Source organism: Pelophylax lessonae (genome assembly GCF_965119305.1).
Source record: "Pelophylax lessonae genome assembly, chromosome: 2".
Lineage (NCBI taxonomy): Eukaryota > Metazoa > Chordata > Amphibia > Anura > Ranidae > Pelophylax > Pelophylax lessonae.
This window is the reverse complement of record NC_138769.1, coordinates 657,483,343-657,509,484: the sequence shown is the minus strand read 5'-3', so window position 1 is coordinate 657,509,484 and position 26,142 is coordinate 657,483,343. Positions and strand designations below refer to the sequence as shown.

At 45.3% G+C, this 26,142-nt stretch overlaps 1 protein-coding gene across 2 annotated transcripts in view; it reads left to right on the top strand.

The window, feature by feature from the left end:
- Nucleotides 1-3,451: 3,451 nt before the first annotated feature.
- Nucleotides 3,452-26,142, top strand: part of LIMA1 (LIM domain and actin binding 1) — an 83,006-nt gene continuing 60,315 nt past the window's right edge. For both annotated transcript variants that reach the window (XM_082246524.1, XM_082246523.1), the window contains exons 1-2: nucleotides 3,452-3,559; nucleotides 16,006-16,128. In XM_082246524.1, coding sequence (XP_082102650.1) covers nucleotides 16,016-16,128 — 113 coding nt within the window. In that variant the 5' untranslated portion in view covers nucleotides 3,452-3,559; nucleotides 16,006-16,015. The remainder of the gene's footprint in view (nucleotides 3,560-16,005; nucleotides 16,129-26,142) is intronic.

The following is a 26,142-nucleotide window of genomic DNA, read 5'->3' as shown; positions in this document are numbered from 1 at the left end:
ATAGCGCAAAAAGTAAAAATCGCACAGGTGATCAAATACCACCAAAAGAAAGCTCTGTTTGTGGGAAAAAATGGACGTAAATTTCGTTTGGGTACAGCGTCGCACGACCGCGCAATTGTCAGTTAAATTCGCACAGCGCCGAATCGCAAAAAGTGGCCTGGACGGAAGACAGCAAAATCCTCCGGTGGTAAAGTGGTTAAAGGAGCACTGATTTTAATGATGCTTAAAGCGAAACAATAAAAATGAAAAAAACTTTAAATATCTTGCCTGGGGGGTCCCCTTAGTCTGCCTGTAAAGTGGTGCATCTGTACGATGTACAGAGCCTGCTGCAGCAATACTGACATTAAAAAAAAAAAAAAAATGACATTAAAACTTCTACGCGGCTGTAATGTATTGCCTGCTCCCGGCAATGCAGATTAAAAAAAAAATTAAAAAACAGGGTAGGGTCCCTTCCCCTTCGGGGCTGGTATGGATTGTAAGGGAAACCCCACACCAACATTTTTTTAAAAACGGCGTAGGGTACCCCCCACTATCCATACCAGACCCTTATCCGAGCATGCAGTCTGGCAGGTCAGGAAAGGGGGGGGACAAGCGAGTGCCCCCCCTCTCCTAAAGCATACCAGGCCACATGCCCTCAATATGGGGACATGTTGATGGGGACAAGGGCCTCTTCCCGACAAACCTGGACTGTGTTTGTCGGGTTCTGCAGGCAGGGGGCTTATTGGAATCTGGAAGCCCCCTTTAACAAGGGGCCCCCAGATCCCAGGCCCCCCTATGTGAATGGGTATCGGGTACATAGTAACCCTACCCATTCACCAAAAAAAGCTTCAAAAAGTAAGAAACACAGATAGTTTTTGGCAAGTCCTTTATTAACCGCTTGTTATTAACCGCTTGACTGATCTACAGTATAGGCAGTTTTCTAATAAAGGTGAACTAACCCTTTAATCAACATGACAGTGATGGATTCATCATCAGGGAATATTTGGTGAAAGTCAAATTCCCTTCCTTATAAATCTGTCCCTATATGTTCTTTATTAGTGTTGGAATATTTTCCTGTAAATCCAATCCCTTCTGCTGATAAAGGATCTGAGTGCATAGTGTGTGCACTCAGGGGCTGACGGGCAACTTTCAGCCCAGGGGGCAAGTACAAACCATAGGCCCATGGTGCAGTGACTCGGCCCCCTCCCCCTCTCTTTCCAGCCTCCTCCTGACCCCCACTCCAGGCTGAAGATCAGGTCCAGGTACTATCTAATCACCGGCCGAATCTGGTTTCCTGACCTGGCCAGCAGGGGGCGGTTGGGGGGAGCTGGGACAGCTCTGTCAGGGCTGGCCGGAGGAGGAGAGTCTCCAGTGGGGCATTGAACCGGCCTCTGCTCAGACACAGCTTACACCATCCATGATGGGGGGGGGCTGTGCTCTGTCCTTGTCTTTATCCCGCACTCAGTAGGTCAGCAGTGGGGACTTTTTACTTCTCTCCACCAGGAATCCTTTAGGCATGTCTGTGGCAGAAGCAGTGCAGCCTTTTTATGGGGCATCAGAGTGGCACAGGGCCAATTGCCCCCCTGCCCCCTGACCCAGCCCTCCCCTGTGTGCACTTCTTCCATAGAGGATGGACATATTGTGTATATCTCTGCCCATCATCCTCAGTGACAGGTCTGCCTGTGTGTGGTCACCTGTATATAATGTGCAATTCCGGGGGAAGAGGATGGATATTTGTTACCAAACACATGTATCCATCATTCAATAACACGAGTGATACTTTATTATAGATGATCTATGGAGGATACAAAATATCTCTCACAATGACTCTTCTGGTCACCAATAGCAGTCTATAGATTTTTCTCATTTAGTCCCGGTTCACACTATAGTGATGACAGACATCGCATGTGATTCGCACCGCTCTGCTCTGAAAATCACATGCGATGTCTGTGCAATGCAAATTCAGCCACACAGATTGTATGGCTGCATTCGCATCGGATTTGGACACAACACGCACAGGACCCTTTTTTGGGGTCTGCAACAGAATCGGATCGCATAGGTGTGTGAACTGATCTGGGGGTGTTGTTAACTTTGTATTGACACCCCCAGCGATTCGCATATGGCATTGTGAACTGCCTGCGATTTGAATGCCATGTGGGAACCCGCAGTGGATTTGCTGCCATTCTCATCCCCACACTGTCATCCTGACCCTGGGGCTGCCATGCAGATCCTGCAATTACTATTCTTATACCAAGGCTGTCATCCTGACCCTGACACTAACATTTTTATCCCGCAATTGCCATTCTTATTGTGAAGCTGCCACCCTGATCCTGAGGTTTCCATCTAGAATCTGTCATCCTGTGTACGTTGTCATTCTGATCCTTAGGTTACCATCCTGAATATGTCATTCCAGATCCTTAGACTGTCATCCTGATGTTTATGCTGTCACCCTGATCCTTCCATCCTGAATCTGTCATCCTAATCCTTGGGCTGCCATCCTGATCCTGTCATCCTTATGTATATGCTGTCATTCTGATCCTTAGGCTGCCATCCTGATCCGGAGGTTTCTATCTAGGATCTGTCATCCTGATCCTGTCATCTTGATGTGTATGCTTTCATCCTGATCCTGTCATTCTGATTCTTGAGCTGCCATCCTGATCCTGTCACCATGATGAGTATGCTGTCATCCTGATCCTGTCACCCTGATGTGTATGCTGTCATCCTGATCCTGTCCCCCTGATGTGTATGCTGTCTTCCTGATCCTGTCATCCTTATGTATATGCTGTCATCCTGATCCTTAGGCTGCCATCCTGATACTGAGGTTTCTATCTAGAATCTGTCATCTTGATCCTGTCATCCTGATGTGTATGCTGTCATCCTGATCCTGTCATCCTTTTCTATATGCTGTCATCCTGATTCTGAGGTTTCTGTCTAGAATCTGTCATCCTGATCCCTACTGCCATCCTGATCCTGTCATTCTGATCCTTGGGCTACTATCCTGATCCTGTCTGCCATCCTGCTCCTTGGGCTGACATCCAGCAGTTGACATTCCTATAATGAGCTTGCCATCCCCATCCAGTAGCTGTCACCCTGTCCCTGTCCCCCTGATCCTGTCACCCTGATCCTGTCACCCTTTCCCTGCAGTTTCCCCTCCTGAGCTGCGGATCTCTCCTGCAGGGTGTGATCTTCTCCTTCTGGTCCCAGGTCAGTGACATAAGGAGAAGGATGACACATATCCCTTACCCCCATCCATCCATCCCTGCCATCCCAGCACACCAGCTGCTATTTGAGATAAGGCTGATAGAAGCAGCTCTTGCGCTGACCTCTGTATGTGTGTCAGTAATCCCCCCCCACCCCCGGACACGTCTCCTCTCCCTCCCCCTGTGATGACGAGTCTCCGCCTTTAACACTCTCCTCCTGCAGGTGGCGCTCCTCCGCCCCCTTTTTATATAAGGCGCTCCCCGAGACAGGTGACGTGTGCTGTGTGGGCGGGGCTGTGCAGGTGCTGATCAAGCGGGGCTGTGCAGGTGCGGAGAGATCAGAGCTCGGAGAGGAATCCACCGGGAGGAGTGAGACTACGGTGAGTGCGGGGACCGCGGCCTGGGGTGGGGGGGTTGGTGGGACTTGTAGTTCTGCACAGTGCCACAGACTAGGATTACATTAGATGGGGCATGGAAGATTGCAGATGGTGATTATCCTGCTCACAGCAAATTCCTCCCCGCACCTGCCCTGCCCTGATCCCATCCATCTGTCCGTATAGGAGGCACTGCACACCTCATCTGATCGGCAGAGCTGTCCATACACCGCCAGATTACTTCTAATGTATCCTAAAGGGGGTGACCCCCCCCCAATTCTACATGGGATCTCTTTCTGGCTGGATCACAGGATTCCCCCCTCCCCCTCCTCTGACCTTCTTGTATTGATCAGTAATCTTGCAGTTCTCCATGCTTTGGCATACTCGGGAACTTTTTTTCCCTCCTATATTTACAAAAAAAAAAAAAAAAAAAAAAAGGGGGGGGGGGGGGGGGAAATCATATAAAATATATTTTATTATATATATATATATATATATATATATATATATATATATATATATATATATATATATATATATATATATATATATATATATATATATATATTTTTTTTTTTTTTTTTTTTTTTTTTTTACCTATTGAAACTATATTGCTCGATGGGCTGATATAATTTTATATAAAAGTCTTATCGGTAGTACTGGAATCCCTTATAATTCATAGACTAATAATAAAAGGGACTGGTGTGTCCCCTCCCCCATCTTGGTCCTCCAGGTTACTAATGTCCCTTGCCGCCCCCCCTATTGTCATTGTCCTCTAACCCTCCCCCCCCCCCCTATGTGTTCATACAGGAACAAAGTATCTTGGGGGGTCAAAGTACACCCAGATAAATCCATTTTATGATCCGGTCTTCCTCCATGGCCGTGTATAGGTGAGCGCCGGTGGCAGATCCCCTCCTCCTCCATCCAGTTCTAGCCAGCCCAGTCTCTCCTTAGACAGGTAACCTGATCATGCACCTGTTATCGCTATAATCTGCGGTGTAATGGGGATCTGTCAGTCTGTTCTGCAGGATAAGGTGTGGTGGTGTCTGCACCACCAGGAAGATGATGGAATTTTATCGCTGTAGGTTCGCTATGTTTGCTTCCATTGGTGACCTGTTTTTCTATTCCGGTCTCTCTCTCCTGATAGGAATAGTTGATTAGTAGGCCATAATGCCATCTATCGATGTGACACATGCGGAAGCCGACTTCTATTGGAAGATACAAACAGACTTTCTGTCTATTTCATAATCCAATCAAAATGCAGTCAAATGTATGGCCGAATCATCTCATTGCTGTATATTGTATATTCAAGATAAATTCCCCCCCCCCCTGGTTAATTGACTCACTTAATCCAGTTTGAATTAAATAAAATCTAAATTGATCGGCGGAAGTTGTGGAGACATGCATTGGGTATCAGATTTGATCATCTTGATCAAACCGCATGTTGATTGTATAATACAGTTTTTAAGTGTGTATGACCAGCATATGAAATACTATATCTCTTGAGCATAAGGCTCCTTTCACGGACTCTGTTTTTGCTCAGCGGGGATCGATCCGCTGAGCAGGTGGATGACAGCTCAGTTTCCGCTTACTTTGCAGAGACGGACCTGTTAGATCCCCGCTCTCCTCTATGGGAGGTCTTTTGAAAACGTACCGCCTGTCTTTCATCCGATTCTCCAGACGGATGGAAAATAGGGTTTCCATCTGGATTTCATGGACAGGATCGGATCGCAATAGGTGTCAGCAGAGATGTTGCCACTGACATTCACTGCTCTATAGGGCTGCATGGAGCATCCAATCAACCTGAAAAACTGACAGATGGACCAGATAAGAAAGCCCGTGTGAAAGGGGCCCTAGTGTGGCAGACTGCGGTTAATTGGCACATACCCTATTTTAAAGCGGCTGTAAGCCGCAGCAGTTTAAAAAAAAAAACAAAAAACCACCTGTAAGGCGACTGCATACTAGCACTTTATGAAATACTTAGCTTAGAATGAAGTCCTCCAGGGGTGTGCGGCCACTGCTGAGGGCTTCTATTCCCCCCCCCCCCCCGGTCTTCCTCCTGGGTTCACCTGCTCCAGCTGTATGATTGGCCAGAGTGGTGATGTCACTCCTGCACATGTGCGTGGGAGCCCTTGGCTCTGGCATTATATGTAGTACCTTTAGAGCACATGGGTCAGAGAAGCCACCAGCTGCATCCAGGGTGAATATCTCCTAAGAAGTACCCGTTTAGGAGATGTTCTTTTACCTACAGGTAAGCCTTATTATAGGCTTACCTGTGGGTAAAAAATCACAAAGTGGACTTCACTACTGCTTTAAAAACCTCAGGGGGTGAGCCAAGCCTTGATGCCCTCTAAGGATAGGAGAAAGTCCGGTTTACAACTGCAAAAGAAAAGAGGGCGCAGCAGCCAAGTGCGTTATCCCGGGGGGTACTTTATTATACAAAGGTTAAAAACGTACTCCCAAACAGTGCAGGTGCACAGCATGCCAAGCCACTGTCTCGTTCCACAGTGGATAGTGGGATCTATCCAACATCAAACCAGCTTGCATGTTCCAAGGGTAAACCCTCCATCAGCCACCAACACCATCTGCTCTGATGAAGGTTTACCCTTGGAACACTTAGTCTGTTCTGGATCCCGGATGGTATCTTCTTGGAGTTGGGATCAATCTGGGTCCCACTAATCACTGTGGTATGAGATGGTGGATGTGTACCTTCAAGGTTTGTGAGTGTTAACCTTCATATAATAAAGTACCCCTTGGATAATGCACTAGGCTTGGGCGCCCTCTGTTCTATGGCCCCCATATGCCTGGTCTCTCCTATGTTATGGTGGCCACCCACTTAAATAGTTATCTTGGAGAAGTAGACAATCCATTTGATCAATATGCCACACATGGGGAAATGGATTTCAATCAAATGTTAAGATAGAATCGCACTTACTATGTGATTGTCTGTTTCCATCATGTAATCTTATGAGATTACGTGAAATATCATATTCATGAACAAATAATCTGTCATGCATTTAGACACATCAGGTTATTACCTTTTTTTTTTTTTTTCCTGCTGAAATGCTCCTCTCCTGAACATAGTGTGGTCGGGTTTTTTTTACATGTTCTACTTACCTGCTCTGTGCAAGGGTACAAACGTGTTCTACTTACCTGCTCTGTGCAAGGGTACAGACGGGTTCTACTTACCTGCTCTGTGCAAGGGTACAAACGTGTTCTACTTACCTGCTCTGTGCAAGGGTACAAACGTGTTCTACTTACCTGCTCTGTGCAAGGGTACAAACGTGTTCTACTTACCTGCTCTGTGCAAGGGTACAAACGTGTTATACTTACCTGCTCTGTGCAAGGGTACAAACGTGTTATACTGACCTGCTCTGTGCAAGGGTACAAACGTGTTATACTTACCTGCTCTGTGCAAGGGTACAAACGTGTTATACTGACCTGCTCTGTGCAAGGGTACAGACGGGTTCTACTTGCCTGCTCTGTGCAAGGGTACAGACGGGTTCTACTTACCTGCTCTGTGCAAGGGTACAGACGGGTTCTACTTGCCTGCTCTGTGCAAGGGTACAGACGGGTTCTACTTGCCTGCTCTGTGCAAGGGTACAAACGTGTTCTACTTGCCTGCTCTGTGCAAGGGTACAAACGTGTTCTACTTACCTGCTCTGTGCAAGGGTACAGACGGTTTCTACTTGCCTGCTCTGTGCAAGGGTTTTGTGCAGAGCAGCCCCGATCCTCTTCAGGGGTACCTCAATGTCGCTTTTTGGCTCCTCTTCATTGGGTGCCCCCTACGAAGAGCTGCTTTCCATGGGGGCACCCGGGCGGGCACACTTCCCAAGTTCTGCTGCTGCGTCACTGACACGGTCAGCAGGACTTGGCCCCGCCCCCACTCATTTCACTGGTTTTGATTGGCAGGAGCCAGCGGCTCCTGGGGGCAGCTGCAACCAAGGTTTTTCACCAGAATGCATTTAGGTGAAAAACCTTGGGACTTTACAACTTTTAAGGAGCAGATAGTGCCAGTTAGGGACTCGGAAAAGGAGTGTAAAACACAAATTGGGCGCATCAGCTGCTCAATATAGAAAAAGTTTATAATAGTCTATGCGTGATAAAAATGTCCAACATGTAGGGCTGCCATCAAATGATCCAATAAGCCAAAGGTTCCAACAAAGTTGGAAGTAAGCGAGAATAGCCGCCTCTTAAGTGTAGACTTTAGTCGATTTAAATGTACTAAAGTCTACACTTAGAGGCGCCTCTTCTTTTTTTTTTTTTTTTTTTTTTTTTTACTTACAGAAAAGGAGTGACCGCTCTGTGCAGAACTACTTTTTTTTTTTTTTTTTCAAAAAAAAGAAAATTCTTTGCAAGACCTTTTCTTAAATACAAAAAAAATATTCCAATCACTAATGTCTGTGGCTGGCTGAATTTGTTATGTGAATGTTCTGTAAATATAAATGTTACATTGTATATTTGTAGTTGTGTGTGTGTGATCACTTTATAGTGCTTGGGGTTTTTTTTTTTTTTCTGATCCGTATCCATTGGGTAAGCTGATACTTGCTTACTTTATTTGTTTAGATTCTGCTGGGTTTTGTTCCCTTTTTCTAATTCCCTCTACAGAGTGCCCTTTCTCTGGCTGAACATGCCTTCCTGGCTGCTGAATCGGCCTTTGTAATGCGTCCTTTACACTCGGGTTCTCCATTCTCACAGCCGGCCTGAAAAGGAGGAATAAACACATCAAATGGTTATTTGTTTAGAAGACTTAATCTTGCATCATTTGATGGTTTGCTACTATTTTATTATGTTACTTTTTAAATATCCGCATTATTCGCCCAAGTTTTTTATTTTTGCAGCTTCTTGGCCCTTTGTGGTGTCTGATCTCCCCTGCGGCAGTACAGCGTAGAGTTAATGTGTACATTGTAGAGATGACAAATGCTGTCGGAATGAGGGCAGCAATCATGAGAAGAGAATTTTGTGGTCACTGGGGTGTGACAGGTTTCTCTGGCTTGCAGGTTGCAGTGCCTCTGCATTGTTCTGCTAGTTGGCCCCTATGTAGGTTTCCCTGTTAATTGATCGGGACCCTTTACCCAATTAGTGTATTTAACCATTTTCGGTCATGTCACAGACCTCTGGACAATAGTGCGGTGCTAAGTGGTTAAAGCCCTTTTACTTCTACAGCCCTGATTTCTTGTAATTGCCGGAGGATGTCACTTTGCTCTATGGGAGTTTTCTGAGGGTGCGCCTAGGTTTGGCATTGATTGATTTATTAATCCATTTGTGACAAATCTCAACGTGTGACAACAAGTGATACAAGTTTGCAGGGTGTTTCTGTCAATATTTGAGAGATACTGCAGAGATAAAAACAAGCTGCAAGGTCTGGAGCTTTCCTGTGTACTGGTATTGTGGAGAATGAATAGGAAGGCCTCATGCACACTGGACGTTTTTGGAGCTGCTGTTAGCAGCGTCAGACGTTTTTTTTTGCAGCTGCAGAACGCCCATCCATGTTATTCTATGGCCTCATGCACACATATAGCTTTTAGGAGCTCCAAGTGGCATAGGCGTTTTACAGCTCCAAAAAAAACCCCAGGAACTGTGCGTTCTGGAGCTGTAGCGTCAAGCTGTAAAAACGTCTGACGCTGCTAAAGGCTGAATAACGTTGCTTAATGTGCGTTAAGCCCCGTTATACGTTTATTTTTCTTCCAAAATCAATGGTTCCCTATGGGCCAGACCCTTATCCGAGCATGCAGCCTGGCAGGCCAGGAAAGGGGAGGGGACGAGCGAGCAGCCCCACCCCCCGGACCATACCAGGCCACACGCCCTCAACATGGGGGGGTGTGGGTGTTTTGGGGCAGTGGGGGCTCTGCACCCCCCACCTCAAAGCACCTTGCCCCCATGTTGATGAGGACAAGGGCCTCATCCCCACAACCCTGGCCGGTGGTTGTGGGGGTCTGCGGGCAGGGGGCTCATCGGAATCTGGAAGCCCCTTTAACAAGGGTGGCCCCCCAGATCCCCGGACCCCCTCCCTATGTGAAGGGGTATGGGGTACACTGTACCCCTACCCATTCACCCCATAAAAGGCAGTGTGTGTAAATGACAGGAGACATTTTGGAAAGTTTATTAAAAATCTTCATCAGGTCTTCTCCCTCTCCGGTCTTCTGCTCTTTTGCTGTCGGGTCTTCTGCTCTTTTGCTGTCGGCTCTTCTTCCTCCGGTCCTCCTCCGACGTCTCCGGTGATTATGCCGCTCTCCGGTCTCTGCAGCTTATTATATAGCCATTAGGGGCGTGGCCGCCAGATGACGTCATTGGGAAACCCCGCCCCCTTATGTCACAGATGATGTCACCTGTGGCATAAGGGGGCGGGGTCTCACGATGACTTCATCTGGCGGCCACGCCCCTAATGGCTATATAATAAGCTGCACAGACCGGCATAATCACCGGAGACGTCGGAGGAGGACCGGAGGAAGAAGAGCCGACAGCAGAAGACCGGAGAGGAGAAGACAAGAAGAGCTGACAGCAAAAGAGAAGACCTGATGAAGATTTTTAATAAACTTTCCAAAACGTCTCCTGTCATTTGCACACACTGCCTTTTATGGGGTGAATGGGTAGGGGTACAGTGTACCCCTACCCATTCACATAGGGAGGGGGTCCGGGATCTGGGGGGCCACCCTTGTTAAAAAGGCCTTCCAGATTCCGATGAGCCCCCTGCCCGCAGACCCCCACAACCACCGGCCAGGGTTGTGGGGATGAGGCCCTTGTCCTCATCAACATGGGGGCAAGGTGCTTTGAGGTGGGGGGTGCAGAGCCCCCCTGCCCCAAAGCACCCACACCCCCCCCCCCCATGTTGAGGGCGTGTGGCCTGGTATGGTCCGGGGGGGTGGGGCCGCTCGCTCGTCCCCTCCCCTTTCCTGGCCTGCCGGGCTGCATGCCCGGATAAGGGTCTGGTATGGATTTTGGGGGGGGGGGGGCCACGCTGTTTTTTCGGCGTGGGGCTACCCTCAAATTCCATACCAGACCCGGAGGGCCTGGTTTGGAACCTGGGGGGGGAACACCACGCCGTTTTTTTCTCCCCATTTTTGGCTTGGAGTTCCCCCTCAAGATTCTCACAGCGCAAGTCGGATCATCCTGATCTGACTTGCGGTGCGACTTCCATTCTAATCAATAGGCTCCCATAGGGAACCATTGATTTTGAATGGAGGCAGAAAAAACGCTGCTAAAAGCTATGTGGCCAAATGTGCAATAACACTAATGGAAAAAGCTACTGAAAGCACGTTTTTACAGCTGCTTTTTCCCGGCGTCAAGAAACAGCTTTGGAGCTCGTGTTTATGACGCCCTGTGTGCATGGAGCCGAAAGGTCATTATATTTAGGTTGCTGCTTCATGGCTTGAATTGGGGCTTGGGCTTCGAGATGTGGGGTGGCCCTGTTGGCAAACTTGGCATTAAAAAAAATAAAGGAGCCAAGTGGGAAAATTGCTGCATCCTATCAGATATACAGTGCATCCGGAAAGTATTCACAGCGCTTCACTTTTTCCACATTTTTGTATGTTACAGCCCTATTCCAAAATGGAGTAAATTCATTTTTTTCCAAATTCTACAAACCCATAACAACAACGTGAAAAAAGTTTAAAATCTCTGCAGATTTATTAAAAATGAAGAAAAATTCCACGTATTTAAGTATTCACAGCCTTTGCCATGACACTCAAAATTAAGCTCAGGTACATCCTGTTTCCACTGATCAACCTTGATGGTTTCTACAACTTGACTGGAGTCCATGTGGGAAATTCAGTTAATTGGACATGATTTGGAAAGGTGCAAAACCTGTCTATAGAAGTTAACAATGCATGGCATAGTACAAACCAAGCCATCAAGGACAAGGACATGTCTGTAGACCTCTGAGACAGGATTGTATTGAGGCACAGGTTTGGGGAAGGGTACAGAAAAAATGTCTGCAGCATTGAAGGTCCCAGTGAGCACAGTGGCCTCCATCATCCCTAAATGGAAGAAGTTTGGAACCACCAGGACTCTTCCTAGAGCGGGCAGCCCACCCGAACTGCGTGATCGGGGGAGAAGGGCCTTAGTCAGGGAGGTGACCAAAAAGGAAAGGGTCAATCAGGCAGAGCTCCAGTGTTTCTCTGCGAAGAGAGGAGAACCTTCTAGAAGAACAACAATCTCTGCAGCACTCCAATCAGGCCTGTATGATGGTGGCCAGACAGAAGGCACATGACAGCCCACCTGGAGTTTGCCAAAACGAATAGCCTCTGGTCTGATGAAACAAAGATTGAACAGTTTGGACTGAATGGCAAGTGTCATATCCGGAGGAAACCATGTACCGCTCACACCTGGCCAATACTACAGTGAAGCATGGTGGTGGCAGCATCATGCTGTGGGGATATTTTTCAGTGGGAACTGGGAGACTAGTCAGGATGGAGGGGAAAGAATTCAGCAGTGTACAGACATCCGTGATGAAAACCTACTTTGCACTTCAGACTTGGGTAAAGTTTCATTTTCCAACAGTACAATGACCCTAAGCACACAGCCTAGATAACAAAGGACAGCTACAGGACAACTCTGTAAATGCTCTTGAGTGGCCCAGCCAGAGCCCTGACTTGAACCCGATTTGAACATCTCTGGAGAGATCTGAAAATATCTGTGCACTGACGTTCCCCATCAATCATGGAGTTTGAGAGGTCCTGCAAAGAATGGGAGAAACTGCCCAAAAATTGGAATGCTAATCTTGTAGCATCATACTAAATTGAGGCTGTAATTGATGCCTAAGGTGTTTTAACAAAGTATTGAGAAAAGGCTGTGAATACTTGTGTACATGGTGGTTTTTTTTTCGTCTTTTTTAATAAATTTGAAAAGGTTTCAAACCAACTTCATTCATGTTGTCATAATGGGGTATTTGTAGAATTTTGAGGAAAATAATTAATTAAATTTTTGGAATAAGGCTGTAACATACCAAAATGTGGAAAAAGTGAAGCGCTGTAAATACCTTTTTAGGATGCTCTGTAGTTGCCCTTTGGATAGTCAGGCACACGGGTATTGTGGCTGCTTTAAAGAGGAAGTAAACCCTCCTCTGACACTTTTACCTATAGGTGATCCTATGATAAGGCTTACCTATAGGTACTGTAAATATCTCCTAAACATGTACCGTTTAGGAGACATTTACCTTACATGCAGCCAGTGACGTCACTGGCGCATGCGCTCTGAAAGAACGGCCGCTGGTGCCGTTCCTTCAGAGTCCCGTGCCGTGACCGTCGGCTCCCGTGTGCGGGAGTGACGTCACCGCGGCTCCAGCCAATCAGATGGCCGGATGCCGCAATCCGGAAAGATGGGCGACTGGACATGTCTCCCGTCATACAGGTAAGCGGTTGCCCGTCATACAGGTAAGCGGTTGCCCGTCATACAGGTAAGCGGGCGGCACGGCGGGGGCTCGTTCTAAGGTAAGTATTTCATAATGAGCTAGTATGCATACTAGCTCATTATGTGTTTCTCTTTCAGGTTGCGGGAAAAAAAATAATCTATGGGTTTACAACCTCTTTAATACAATGGTCAGCATTGGATATACTCCAATCATGCTAATCTAGAAGTGTGTGGCTAGCTTACTATGGTATAGTCACTTTTGTATATTTGTCCTGCAATCTTCATATCTTGTAGTAATCAACTTGCGTGACAATGTGCAATGATATACAATAATGCCACCACTAACCAGAATGTAGAATGTCAGAACTGCATCATGAGGCTGTTGGGCCATGGTCTGCCTTCACCTTCAGGGCATTGGTTATTCAGAGGTGTAGTTGCATACCCGTGTTGGGCGGATCTCTAAATACAAGAACTCAGGCTGGGTTCTCACTGGTGTGATCAGACATTGCATGTGATTTGCACTGCTGTGCAGATCACATGCGATGTCTGTGCAATGCGAACTCGGCCATATAGTTTGTATAGCTGAAATCGCATTAAAACATTGAAATCGGATTTTTTTTTTTTTTTTTTCCTCCCTGCATCAGGTTAACTCGCAGATTATCCTGTGTCCATGCACGCATACACTGTTATCGGGTTTTTATAGCTGTAAAAAAAAACTGCTATTCAGCATTTTGGCCGCTTTTTTGGGAGTTGTTGCTTAAGCTACTGCAAAACTTATTCTACAGCTAACACTACTGGCGTATTTAGAACATCCAGTGTGCATGAGGTCTAAAATAGAATATCAAAATCCAAGTCCATCAAAATGCCACATCCAAAACTCAAAACAAGAACCAAATGTTAAAGGTGTTGGACTTTTAAAGCTGTGTTCCAGTCATTTTTTTTGTGTTAAGTCAGCAGCTAAAGTGTAGCTATTGACCTAATAACACTCACCTGTCCCACGATCCAGCGATGAGCCCACCCAAACCTTTGGTTCTCTCCCTGGTATCATGCTTCATAGCCAGGTGCGCATGCGTGAGTCAGGCTTTGTTTCCTTAATGGCCAGGTAAACTTCTGGGACCTGTGACATGTTCCAGAAGATTGATGGGAGGGGAACTTCTGCTCAGGCGCTGCTACACTCCGAACAAAGGTGGGAGCTGGGTACCTGTCAGTTTATTAGTAATAGTATATATATATATATATATATATATATAGGGTAATTCCCAACTTTGGAGTGTATTGGGGCTAAACCTAAAAGTTAATACTGGTGATACATAGTACATGACTGGAAAATAGGTGTCCAATTGTTGCTCCAGATCCAGGTTGTCAATGCGTTTCGCTATGGATACACCTTCCTGAGGACAAGGAAAATGCAATGGAACAATGTCACAGCGTGGACCGTCTGCAAATATTGGTCTTGGGGGTGGACATAGGAAGAAGGAAGATGTGGACAGGTCTGAGATAGGCCCATGCACCCAAGGGTGACTAAAGCATCAATGATCTAAAGTGGGACACACATGGGGCAGAGATTTAAATAATTGGGGGGGGGGGGGGTGCTAGTAGTAGTACTACACTTCATTAGGGCACAGTGCCTCAAGTGTGTGTGTGTGTTTACAAGAGTCCACGTCAAGGCTCTAAATGATGGATGGAATATTCCAGCTTTATATAAATGGTTATGTAAATGGTAAAGGCCATCATATTGTAGGTAAAAATGGTCTCCCATGATCGGATTCCCCTGCAGAACACTACGCAGTACTAAATCTGTCCCCTGCCACCTCTGCACTGAGAACCGAGCGATCAAAGACTGTTGATCACTAAGTTCTCCCCTGTGCTCTGAGAGGAGAGCCGTGACTGTCCCTCACTGATTCTATACTATGCCCCTCCTGCGCTCACTGGCGCGCCAGGCTGTGCAAGGGGTTGGAGTGTCTTGCTTACCCTGCCAGCTGTCGGTCCAGGCATTTGAGAGGATTCCGGCCTAAAGTTTGGGATTGATCCTGTGCCTGGTCTGGCTGAGTGACATTGGCCTGCTTTTGGCTGAAAATTGGTCACGAAGTGCAGAACAAACTGCACTCTGACCCCCAAAGTATGGCCAAAAAACACAACCTTTTTTAAAGCTTAATTCCAGGTATGTATTTTGCAGTTACATTGGTCCAGCTTGGACCAATGCAAGGATGCATATTCTATACAATCCCTGCAGAACTGGGGAAAAGTCACCACTACAACGGTAATCTCCACTATCTTCTGGGTCCCATGGCAGAGCGATTTACTACTTTGCAGCATAATTTCGATGTGGGGTTGCTTTCTCGGTAACGGCACAATTCACAGAATATCTTGCATTTTTTTTCCTAATGAATGCACGATGTTCTCTGATTGTATCTCCACTTAATCAAATCAAAAAACATGTTGCATTAGTCAGAAAAATACAAGCTGTTCTGTAAATGGCTTCTTGGGGCCTGAAACATGGTGGTCATTGTACGAGCAGTCTACTACAGTCATTTCCACCCGTATAATCATCCCACAGGTATGGAGAATTCATACTTTGGTCAAATTTTTAGACTAGTTTTGATTTGGTATTAAATCCATACCTAGAATTCGGTTTTAGGTAGGCCAGGTGGCAGGCAGAAGAGCACACGTGGTTGGCTTCTAGTGGATTTTTGGGGCAGGCTTGAAAAAAGTGAAGTCACCCCTAAACTTTTAGAGCTGGAGAGAACTGGTTGTAAAGCAGGAGGAGTATTGTCCTGGCTGCACTTCCCCCTTTCTTTAGAGGTTCATGAATAGTCCCCACCATTGTTGTTGGCTTTTAGTCTGCCGTGACTTGCAGGTGTGAGGATATGTCAGTGCTGGGCAGACCTCTGACTCGTATTGGAATCTGAATTGGAATAGTAAGTGATTGTTGGCCTCACCCTACTTATACTTGCAGTGCATTATGCAAGACTGTGCTGTGCCTGGGTTTTTTTTTTTTCGTTCTGCAAATAACTTGCCGGAACAGCAGTCAGCAGAAGGTTTTGCCTTTTGTATCACGTTGGCTTGTGCTGCCGGAGATTAATATTTAGCATTTTCCTTTGCAGGTTGCAGAAGATGGACTCACGGTTTAAAAGGGGCCAGTGGGCCTCCCAGTCTCTCAGAGTGACGGCGAAGGAGCTTTCCCTTGTGAAGCCAAAGAACTCTGCTATCATGGAACGCTTTTCCAGGTAAGGGTCTGCTGTATGGAATGTCTGGTGCTTAATGATGCCAATGTATAATCTATGTAAAGCGCTACATAAAATGATGGCACTATACAAGTCAATAAAAAAAAAAATGTGCAGCGCTAATGCATAAACAATAGGAGTAGATAATAAATTAAAAAATATGAGTAGATAGATTTTTTTTTTTTTTTTTTTTTTTTTATTAATTATCCCGTGTGCATTCAACCTAAAGTCCAATGTATATTTGAATGAAAAAACACAGTGTAGGGTAACCACCACCCTGTTGCCGATGGCGGTTACCCTACGCACGGTGTTTTTCTTTCACGTTAAATATATTTTGTGGATTCATTTCTTTACATGTACATTGGACTGTGGTGTTGATTGCACACTGGATTTATAAAAAAATAAATCCACATATAAAAATTGGACTATTTTTTAATTTATTAACTACTACTCATTAGGTTTATGTATTAGCGCTGCACTTTTTTTTATTTATTTTATTTTACATGGATTGTCTTCTGTTGTGTTGCAGTATTTTTTATTGGCGCTATAAAATTACCTGGAATTAATATTATATAAATGGTGTATAAACCAAAGCTTGCACTAGAGCTGCAGTATCATTGTGCATTTCTTATGCATTTTTATGTTTTTCTTTGTGATACTGATAAACCGAAAACCCTGCCAAAAATACATGTACACTTGTTCTGCATTTTTCATTTGCTCTAATTGAAGTCACGGTGTTAAAAAAGCCCTATGCTGCACCAAAAGCTTCTGCAACTTTTCTGAAATTGCACTGCACCATGTTTCATTGATGTGAATGAGTGCACCATACTGAATGTGACTTTTTCTTGTCGCACATAGAAGTGCTGGATGAATTGTATTGATGCAAATGGGGCCTAACGCTGGATTTTCCCCAAACTCCCCCTTGGTCCCCTTTCACACTTGTGCGACCTTAAGGTCACATGACTTTGCCTGGACTTGAAGCAATGCCTGTGTAGTCTATGAACCTCAAGTTGCTTCAAAGTCAGCCCAAAGTAGTGCTACTTTGAAGGGGCACAGATATAAACGGTACTCATGGGGTACAACTTGTCATGCGACTTTGCAGTCCCACGAATGTGAAAGGGTTCTAATGGGCCATACACTAAGATTTTCTGAAGACTTTTTTTTTTTTCCTTTAGATTTACCAAAACCATATAATATGAGGTCAAACCTAAACACTTTCAATTTGTATGCAATCTGGCAGGCCCTTGCACTACATAGAAAAGGTTAATCTGAAGGAAAGTCTTCAGAAAATCTTAGTGTGTATGGCCCTTAAGTCAGCGAGCTGAACAAACATAACCGATTCTTCCACTACATAAAGGTTGATAAGTAATCCCTCACCAGGACATTAGTGTGTTCTGTCAGCAGTAAATGTCAGAACCCAATCGGCAGCTGCTGATCGAGAAATTTGAACATTCCTGATTTTTAGTGGGGATGGCCACACATTGATTGAAATTCTCCTGAACAGAGTGAATTATGAATTGAGTATGGCCGGCTTTACTACACATGATAAATACCGGCCTGTACAGATCTGCATAGTACCTATTGGATCTAAAAATGGAAAAATTTTTATGTAGCTTTGTGTACAGATCGGTCTTCAGGTGCAGTTTTTCTAGTCATGTTTGTGTCTTCAGTGCGTTTTGATTCCCTGGCCGATAAGCAGCGTTTACTTATTGCAGTACAGGGAGACATGCAGAATCCTGTCCTGACCACTCCTGGGATGATTAGTCAGAATCCAACTATGAAATCTGTTCCCTCTTTTCTGTTTACTGAGGGAGACACACCTGTTTGTAGTGTGTCAGGGTTATCGGCTTCTAGGATGGTGAATGGAATCAATTTGGCAGGCGCAAAGTCTCCTTTTTTTCCCTTCATGGCTGATTGGTAGTTTTGGGCAGGAATGTATAATGTGGTGGTTTTTCTTGGCGCTCATTCATAGGCAGAGGCCTGTACAGCGTGTAAACTTCTGTCTATAGTGGTGTGCAGGCAGCCTATGTTGGTCAATAGACATATTGGCTGTACAGACTTACCACACACTTGACTTTAACAGACATGCGGGGACGGGTGCCCTGCCCTGAATGCAGACAATGCGTTTGGGCCGCACATCTTTCACTACATGCCTGTCAAATTCAGATGTACATGTGAGTCGGTAAGGGCTCTTTCACACGGGCGTTCAGTTATTTTTGCCCGATCAGGTCCTTTTTTTTTTTTTTTGAAACGGACATGGATGACACTTGTGTCATCCGGTCCGTCTGTCCGTTTTTCATCCCATCCGTTTGCGGATGAAAAACAGACATAATGTATCTCTATGTAAATACGGATGTCAGCGGATGACACCACTGACATCCATTTTTGCGTCCGTTCCGTCTTTTGAACGGAAGAAAAAATAGGTTTCTCTTCCGTTCCAAAAAACTGAACTGAAAGGACGAAAAACGGATGTCAGCGGATGGTCATCTGTATTTACATAGAGATACATTATGTCCGTTTTTTCATCTGCAAACGGATGGGATGAAAAACGGACATACGGAACGCCCGTGCGAAAGAGCCCTAAAGCTTCTGCATCTTCATTGCCTTAACATAGGCTGCCCCACACTACAGCCGATGCCTAAAACAGAATTTGCATGCTGTACAAGTATGTGCCTGTGTGAATGAGCCCTAAAAAAAAAAAAAATAAATAAATAAATGCTTACACATCAGTCCCTGCCCTCAAGGATCTTACAATCTAAGGTCCATAACTCTGTACTAACGGTAACCACACAGACATAGGCAGAACATTCAAACTCCATGAAGGGAGTGTGGTTTTAACAACCCTAGTGCTGCCAGGCAGAAGGGCTAAGTACGTGGCTGCTGTGCTGCTTACTTTTTTCTAGCCTTTAGGCTAAGTTCACATGTAGGCGTTTTGGGGAGTTTTTCTGCTCTAGGATCAGCTCAAAAAATGCCCAACAAGACCAATCCTATTAATTTCAATGGCCCCTGTTCACATCTGAGCGTTTTGATTTTTTTTTTTTAAGCAAAACGCCCAAAGTACATGAGCTTTTTTTTGGGCAGATTACATTGGTCACTTGTCAACCTAAAGCCTGTAAAAACGACTGAAAAAACGCCTGTAAATAGCAACGCCAAGATGTGAAGGTAGCCTTAGGGTGTTTTCACACTAGCACTTTTGGTGCGCACCCGAGTTCGATTGACCTCAGAATTCGGTTGTTTTTGATGTGAACACGGTCTTTGAACTCGGGTGCGAACCGTACCAGAGTTCACTTAAAAAGGGTGATCTGGGGTACAATTCATGTGAACTCCAGTACGGTTTGTTTCTGATGAGAATGCAATCGTACCAAAGCAAGCAATGCTATCCATTTTGGCACCTTCTCGTTTACAGCGGTTGCCAAGCAACATGAGTACACGCCGGCTGCAGCTTGAAAAGTGTATCGCGGTTCGGATACAAAAATCAAATGTGAACACAGTCCATCGGGGGGAGCAATCTAACTTGGGGTCGACCAGGCAATCGCACCAAGTGTGAAAACACCCTTAGGCTCAGGGTTGCCTACAACTCTTCAGCCCCCTCCCTTTAAAGTCCTCCATTCACACCTAGGCGTTCCCGATCACAGGCAGAATCGCTGAGATTCCTGAATCGTCACAGGACATGCCTTACCATACTAGGTCCCTGGTGTCCAAATTGTGGCCTGTGTGCTTCTTGTGCCTTTTTTGGTACTGGTGGCCCTGTGCGGTTCCTGGGAGGGGACGCATTGATTTACAGAGTGGCCAGATGTATGGATGGTGATCTTCAATAACCTTTCCTCAGTCTGATGGCTGCTTGCAGTGGATTTCCAGTCTTAATACCTGTAGTAGGTCTGCAGTCTGACCTTCTTGTGTCCAGAGTCTGACTGATCAGGCTTCCTGTTGGAGGGTGACTACGTTTGGTCCCACTGTATGTAAAAACTTGAAAGTATATATTTTTAAAACTGGAAGCATTTGATATAGATTGGTTGCCATGGACATCTATCAGGCTTGATCTTTCCAGATAAGTAGTGGTATTATATTTGCTACGGCCCACTGCTCTTCCTTTGTTTCTGTAAATCATAATGTGTTGTGCTGGAAAATCTCCCGTGAACAGTCTGTTCTTTTCCACCTGGTGTGTAAAGAGCTCTTTGAACGGTTGGCTTATTTCCAAAGGTCCACCCATGTAAGGTGTATAGGTGGAGAAACTTGACTGTTAAGCCATTTTTAGCAATGATCTCCACCCTATGTACCCTGCAGACTCACTGGCTGGTACTTGTGCTGCTATGACTGCATCTATCCAGGGTCTATAATTTGCATGAGATTGCATGCAAGTGGGCACTATTAGCTGCGAGAGGCTGCACCCTCTCAATGCTTTCAATGGAGCGGTCTACTGCTGGGGTTGTTGCATTCTAAACGGGAGTGCGGGTACATTTTGAAGGGGTGACTACATCCTTACTGCCAGTCTAGCGGAGTCCTGCCCTGAACACTGCAAGCCCCCCCTCCCGCGGCTGATCCTGGCTGCTCAAACTGTACATCTGTGGAGTACATTCTATGCCTTAAGGTAAACCTTCCACGGCCTGTGCCACCCTCTTCCTGAGCACTTACCGACTACCACTTTAAATTGAGCGCTGTGCTCTCCCTGGATTTACAGGCTTGATTGAGAGCAGCTTAAGCCATTGGCTCCTGCTGCTGTTGGGCAAATCCAGTGGGAAAGCACGAGGCAGGGCCAAGCTGCACTTTGTATCTATAGATGTGCCCCATAGGCGGGCTTGGGATCGAGCCCGCAGGAGTTGCCCCATACGCCGGCTTGGGATCAAGCCCGCAGGAGTTGCCCCATACGCTGGCTCGGGATCTAGCTGTGCTCTGCTCTTCTCTCCTCTCAATACGCTCTGGCTTGGCTGAGCAGCGTGAGCCATTGGCTCCTGCTGCGGACAATCAAATATTGGGGGCAGGGCCATGTAATGCTGTATGTGTTGCTAGATGCGCACACATCCCAGCTCTGGATCGAGCCTGCGCATTCTACCCCCCATAGCAAGTGGTTTGCTATGGTGGTAGACACAGAGCAAAAATCACCAGCAGGGGACCCCAGAGAAGTTTCGGGGCCACTCTGGAAGATCATTGCACAGAGCAGGTTAATATAGGATATTTGCATTGGTATATAGATATTTTGCTTTAATGGGTTGGCTTACTCGTATCCCTTAGACTTGCGTTGAGAGAAGAGAAACCCAATCTTAACCTAAATAGCACTGGACACAGATCATTTCTGCACCAACTTTGTGTGTTAATCACCTTTTCAGATCCCCAAATATTGCATCTAAGAATATTTGCTGAGTAATTGATCAGTAATTCAGTCTTGCCCAGCCCTTGGCATCTCTTTGCAAGGGTGTGGTTAAATTGGGGCTGGACAAACCCTATGCGCCTGGGCTGCCTCCCATGTGCTGCACATCTGATCTTCTCCCCTTCTAGTTGTTGACCCGGAAGTAATGTAATTTCTGGTTTCCCTGGCTGTCAAGGCTGGGAATCAATATAATGCAGTGCAATGTGCATTACATAGTCAGGTTGAAAAAGACCCAAGTCCATCCGGTTCAACCCAAAAAAATTAAAAATTGAAAACCCAACCATACAATCCCATATACACATTCCTATACCCGCTGTTGATCCAGAGGAAGGCAAAAATTAACCCCAGCAAAGCACGATCCAATTTGCTACAGCAGGGGAGCATGTTCAGTGGAGCACAGGCGAGGCATGCAGGGTCTATTAGACCCTGAATGTCTCATTTACAAAAAAAAACTGTCGCTGGGGGGGCTTGTGGAGGAAATGACAAGGAAACTGGTAACTAATGGAAAATGAGGGCCATTTAAGTAGTGGATGTGTAAAGATAATTTTTGGAGAATTTCGATATTTTGCCCCATTTACATGGAATCCAACTTTGAAATCGTGCAGCCTCACTTGAAATGGCAGTTTTAAAGCTGCATGTCTGTGCATCTTGGGTCTATGCAAGCCGCACCTGAAATCAAAAATAGTGCAGGAACTTTTCAAATTTGTGTTACTGCAAAGTCAGCGTCTCACCGATTTTGAACCATTTCGTTGCCAACAATAGGGTGCAACTTGTCCTGCGATTTGGACTTGTCAATTTGCATAACAAGTCGCATCGGTAAAAGGGGGGCCTTGGTGACACTTTAAGGATCAGCCGGTGGAGCTATTCTTTGGTGTAAAAGTTTAAACCAAAATGTACACTTTAATAATGTTTCTTTGTAGATGACAAGGCAACTATGAAGTCATCTAACCAGAGTAGATGAGATCATACACACTGCGGTGCCACGGCTGTAATTGCCTGCAGCTATGTGATTTAATGTAGCAATATTAAACCTTTTTTATTCCATGCAATGTTCAGAGCCAGCGTATTTATTTTACCCCCTAGTACTGAGTGACGTAAATGACATGTTGCTTTACTTTGGCTCCTTCAGCACATTACAGTTAATTATTTAGTTACTTTTTTACTTGGTATAGGTTAAAGTTTACCTGTTGCTATCCTTGTAAATATTTTCAAGGTAACTGAGCTGCACAATCGGATGGAACACGTACACCGTCCATCTGATCATGCAGATTGACCCCAATACTGGACCTGATGGAAGTTCTCTAGAGTGGAGATGATTCTGTAACTGATAACCTGTTCAGGGTGCTGGATAATCCCTGCTACCAGGAAACCAATCCTGCTTTTTCTGCAAAATAAGAGGTTTACAGTATGCGCATGTATGGGGTTAGCATGCTGGCTAAGAGTATAAGAACTCCTCCAATGGCTTGTTATGGGGGAGAAATTGCAGTGGGAATGCTAGGGACAGACTAACCAGAGTTACTTTAGACTGCATGTCATAAACGCATGCAAAACTCTGCTATATTTGCATACGTTTACAAAAATGTGTGAAACGCATCTTGCAGTGCCTTTTTATTGTTGGTCCCACCCCAATTGTGGCAAACAGATGTTTTTTTTACTGAAACTCAACACAAAGCTACATGAGCTACTTTGGCGCATTGTCATCTGCAGGGCAGCCCATTGAAATGAATGCATGCAAGAACAGTGCGATTGTGGGTGCTTTACCAAAACGCTTAGCTGTTCATGTAGCTTTAAGGGTTGCTAACCCCAGGACCCTGCATACACAAGATCTGGCAAATTGCTCAATAATGTTACACAGGGAAGCCCTAAACAGCCTGATTATCACCCTTTAGTGACAAGCAGTGTTCAAAATTGGGTGCATTTGCACAGATTGGCCATGTATGGTTACCCCAATCATCCAATTCAAAAACAAATGGCAATACCACATATGGCCACCAAGTGGCAGTGTTTGATTTCAATGTGGTGTTTTTGGACAGCATAACTTTTTTTTTTTTTTTTTTTTTTTTCTGGATGTGTAAAGCATACTTTCGCAGCAGGTTTCATATTTAGCCTATATTTGGGTGTAACCTGAAACATGGTTGCCCGGCCACCTCCCTCCATTTAGACTACCCCCATGCAAACTTAACTGCAAGATTGGAGCTCTTTGTTTGTTGTGAGCCTTTTTATCTGGTCCATAATCAATCCTTGTCCATCAGAATGAATCTGCTGGTTGAACAAAAGAGAATTATGTATAGCCCCCTAAAGTAGATGATGGTGTACAACAATTGGCAGCCATTTCCAGCACACTATGAAACACAAAGCCCTGCTCAGCTTGGCAGTATGAGCTTGGGGTATGGACAAAATGACACTCCTAGGCACAATGTTGTACAGTGTGTAGGGTTGTGTGGGGAAAAACAAAAAGCAATGCTGTGGTGTGAACTGGCCACATAGATTGCAGTGGTAATTGCTTTGTCCTTGTGTTGAGCCTGCTTTGACTCGAATTAACGCAGATCAACACGGCTTAATGCAAATGGCTGTTAACAAGCCCCAAGAGTTGAATGTTGACCGACTAAATTGCAGTTGAGGCCAGTGTACATGGGTGCCAGAACACAACAAGCTTCCTGGGAGAAACTCCTTTTTAATGCTCACATTGACTTGTGTGTGTATATAGGGGGGAAATGATAGTTCAGACTTGGAAATTGGGAAAACAGGCTTTTGGTCTAGTCTCGCATCATTTGTGGACAGACAAACTCCGCTGGAGTCTGTGCTGCAGACTTGTACATTGCCCAGCTGGCATGGAAGATGGGTAACCCATATTGAGTGCTGTAGGCCTGCCAACTGCTGGATAAAATATCTGATCCAAGGTCTTTTAATTAGCCTGTGTAATGATGAAGTCCAGATGGGCTTTTTGGAAGAATTGTATTGGTAAATGCTGAAATAACTCCTATATGCTTGCTAAAGAACACATTTGTTAACCTTTTTAGCAACAATGAATTCTAAAGTGCGATTGGAAAGTAACTGTGGTATACCAGTAGATGGCACAGGAGTGGTCTAGCTTTAGACCACCATTGCATTATTGTGGTAAGGGCATATTCTAGAAGATTGGAGAGAGCATTCTTCCTATTGTAATGGGATTCTTTGCCAGTGGAACACCAACCCACATGTTCAGTGAAACGGCTGTTTCAAGGATTGAATCTTTCAGCGCAGGGGTATCCAAACTTTCTCAACTAAGGGCCAGTTTACTGTCCTTCAGACTTGGAGGGGCTGGATTGTGGCCATTGGCAGTAGAAAACATCCTGATGTCGCTGGGGGGGGGGGGGGGGGTTGATAAAACAATGCACCATCACTGCTGTCATTGAGAGAAACTGTGCCTCATATTGGGAGAAATTGTGCCACCCATCACTGGAACCAGTGAGGGGGAATTATTCCCCATTGTTTGTATCCGAGGATGAAATGGTGCCCAAAGGGCCAGAAAAGGCAAGCATGGTGCCCAAAGGGCCAGAAAAGGCAAGCAAAGGGCATCTTCTGGCCCCCAGGGAGCAGCTTGGAGACCTCTGCCCTAGATTGAATCATATTAATTTTAAAATTTTTTATATATATATATATAATATTATATAATTTTTTTAACACAACCAGGTTACTATGGAGCAGGGAAAACTAAGGATAGGTGGCATTTGTGGGCTCTTGACTGATGAGCTGATAAGAAAAACACTTTACCATGCATGAGCTAACAGATACCTTCTGTTTTTTTGGTTCAAATTTGGTAAAGGGGTGTACCTTTTTTAGCAAAGACTTGCAGTTTAACTATGTACAGTAAAAATACATTTGCCTTTACCTCTCCTCCAGCTTGCCGATTGGTTTCTGGTAAAAAAAAGAAAGTGGTGTCTTCAAGTGTTCACTCCTTGTAGGCTTCTGAGTGCAGGCCCACAAACTGTTGACTGTTCCCAATAGTCTTGTTAATGGAGTATTTTTGTGTAAATGATATCTGAGAGGTGAAACTAAGCAGTTATCTGACAGGCTTCACTTTTAAAACTCGGTTCACACTGGGGCATTTCAGTGCAATGAAACTTCCTAATTGGAGCAACTCAAGTCGCTCTGACTTGGAAACGGTTCCTTCCTGCACTACTTGGGGGTGAATTTGAGCGGCTTGCATTGACTGTATTAAAGTTGTTTGCCGGCCACACCGAAATCGTGCTTTTTGAGGTGGCTTCAGATTTGGGTGACTTTGAAGCCGCCTCAGTGTGAATCAGACCTTAATTGCAGGAATAAAAAAAAAATAAGCAAACCTCTGTACTCGCAGTATATGGCTCAAGCATCAATCTGATGCTGCAGCTGTCTCCTGCCGGCAAAATCTCCTGCACTTGGTTGTGGCGCTAAAGACATTTTGCTGCTTTTTTGCTTGCCCTTTTCAAGCACTAGAAACAACTCAAAGGGCGCACCGACTTGGTGCATTAACATTAATTTATTTTGAAACAAAGGGTATTCTAATTACGAACACTTGCCAAGCATTGGCATGTAAAAGAATGCAGACGAGACCACTTCCTGGTCCACAGTACTCAGCCAGTGGTGTGGGAAGCTGTTGTGGCATCCAAAGGCATGTGTGTTTTGAGGGTCAA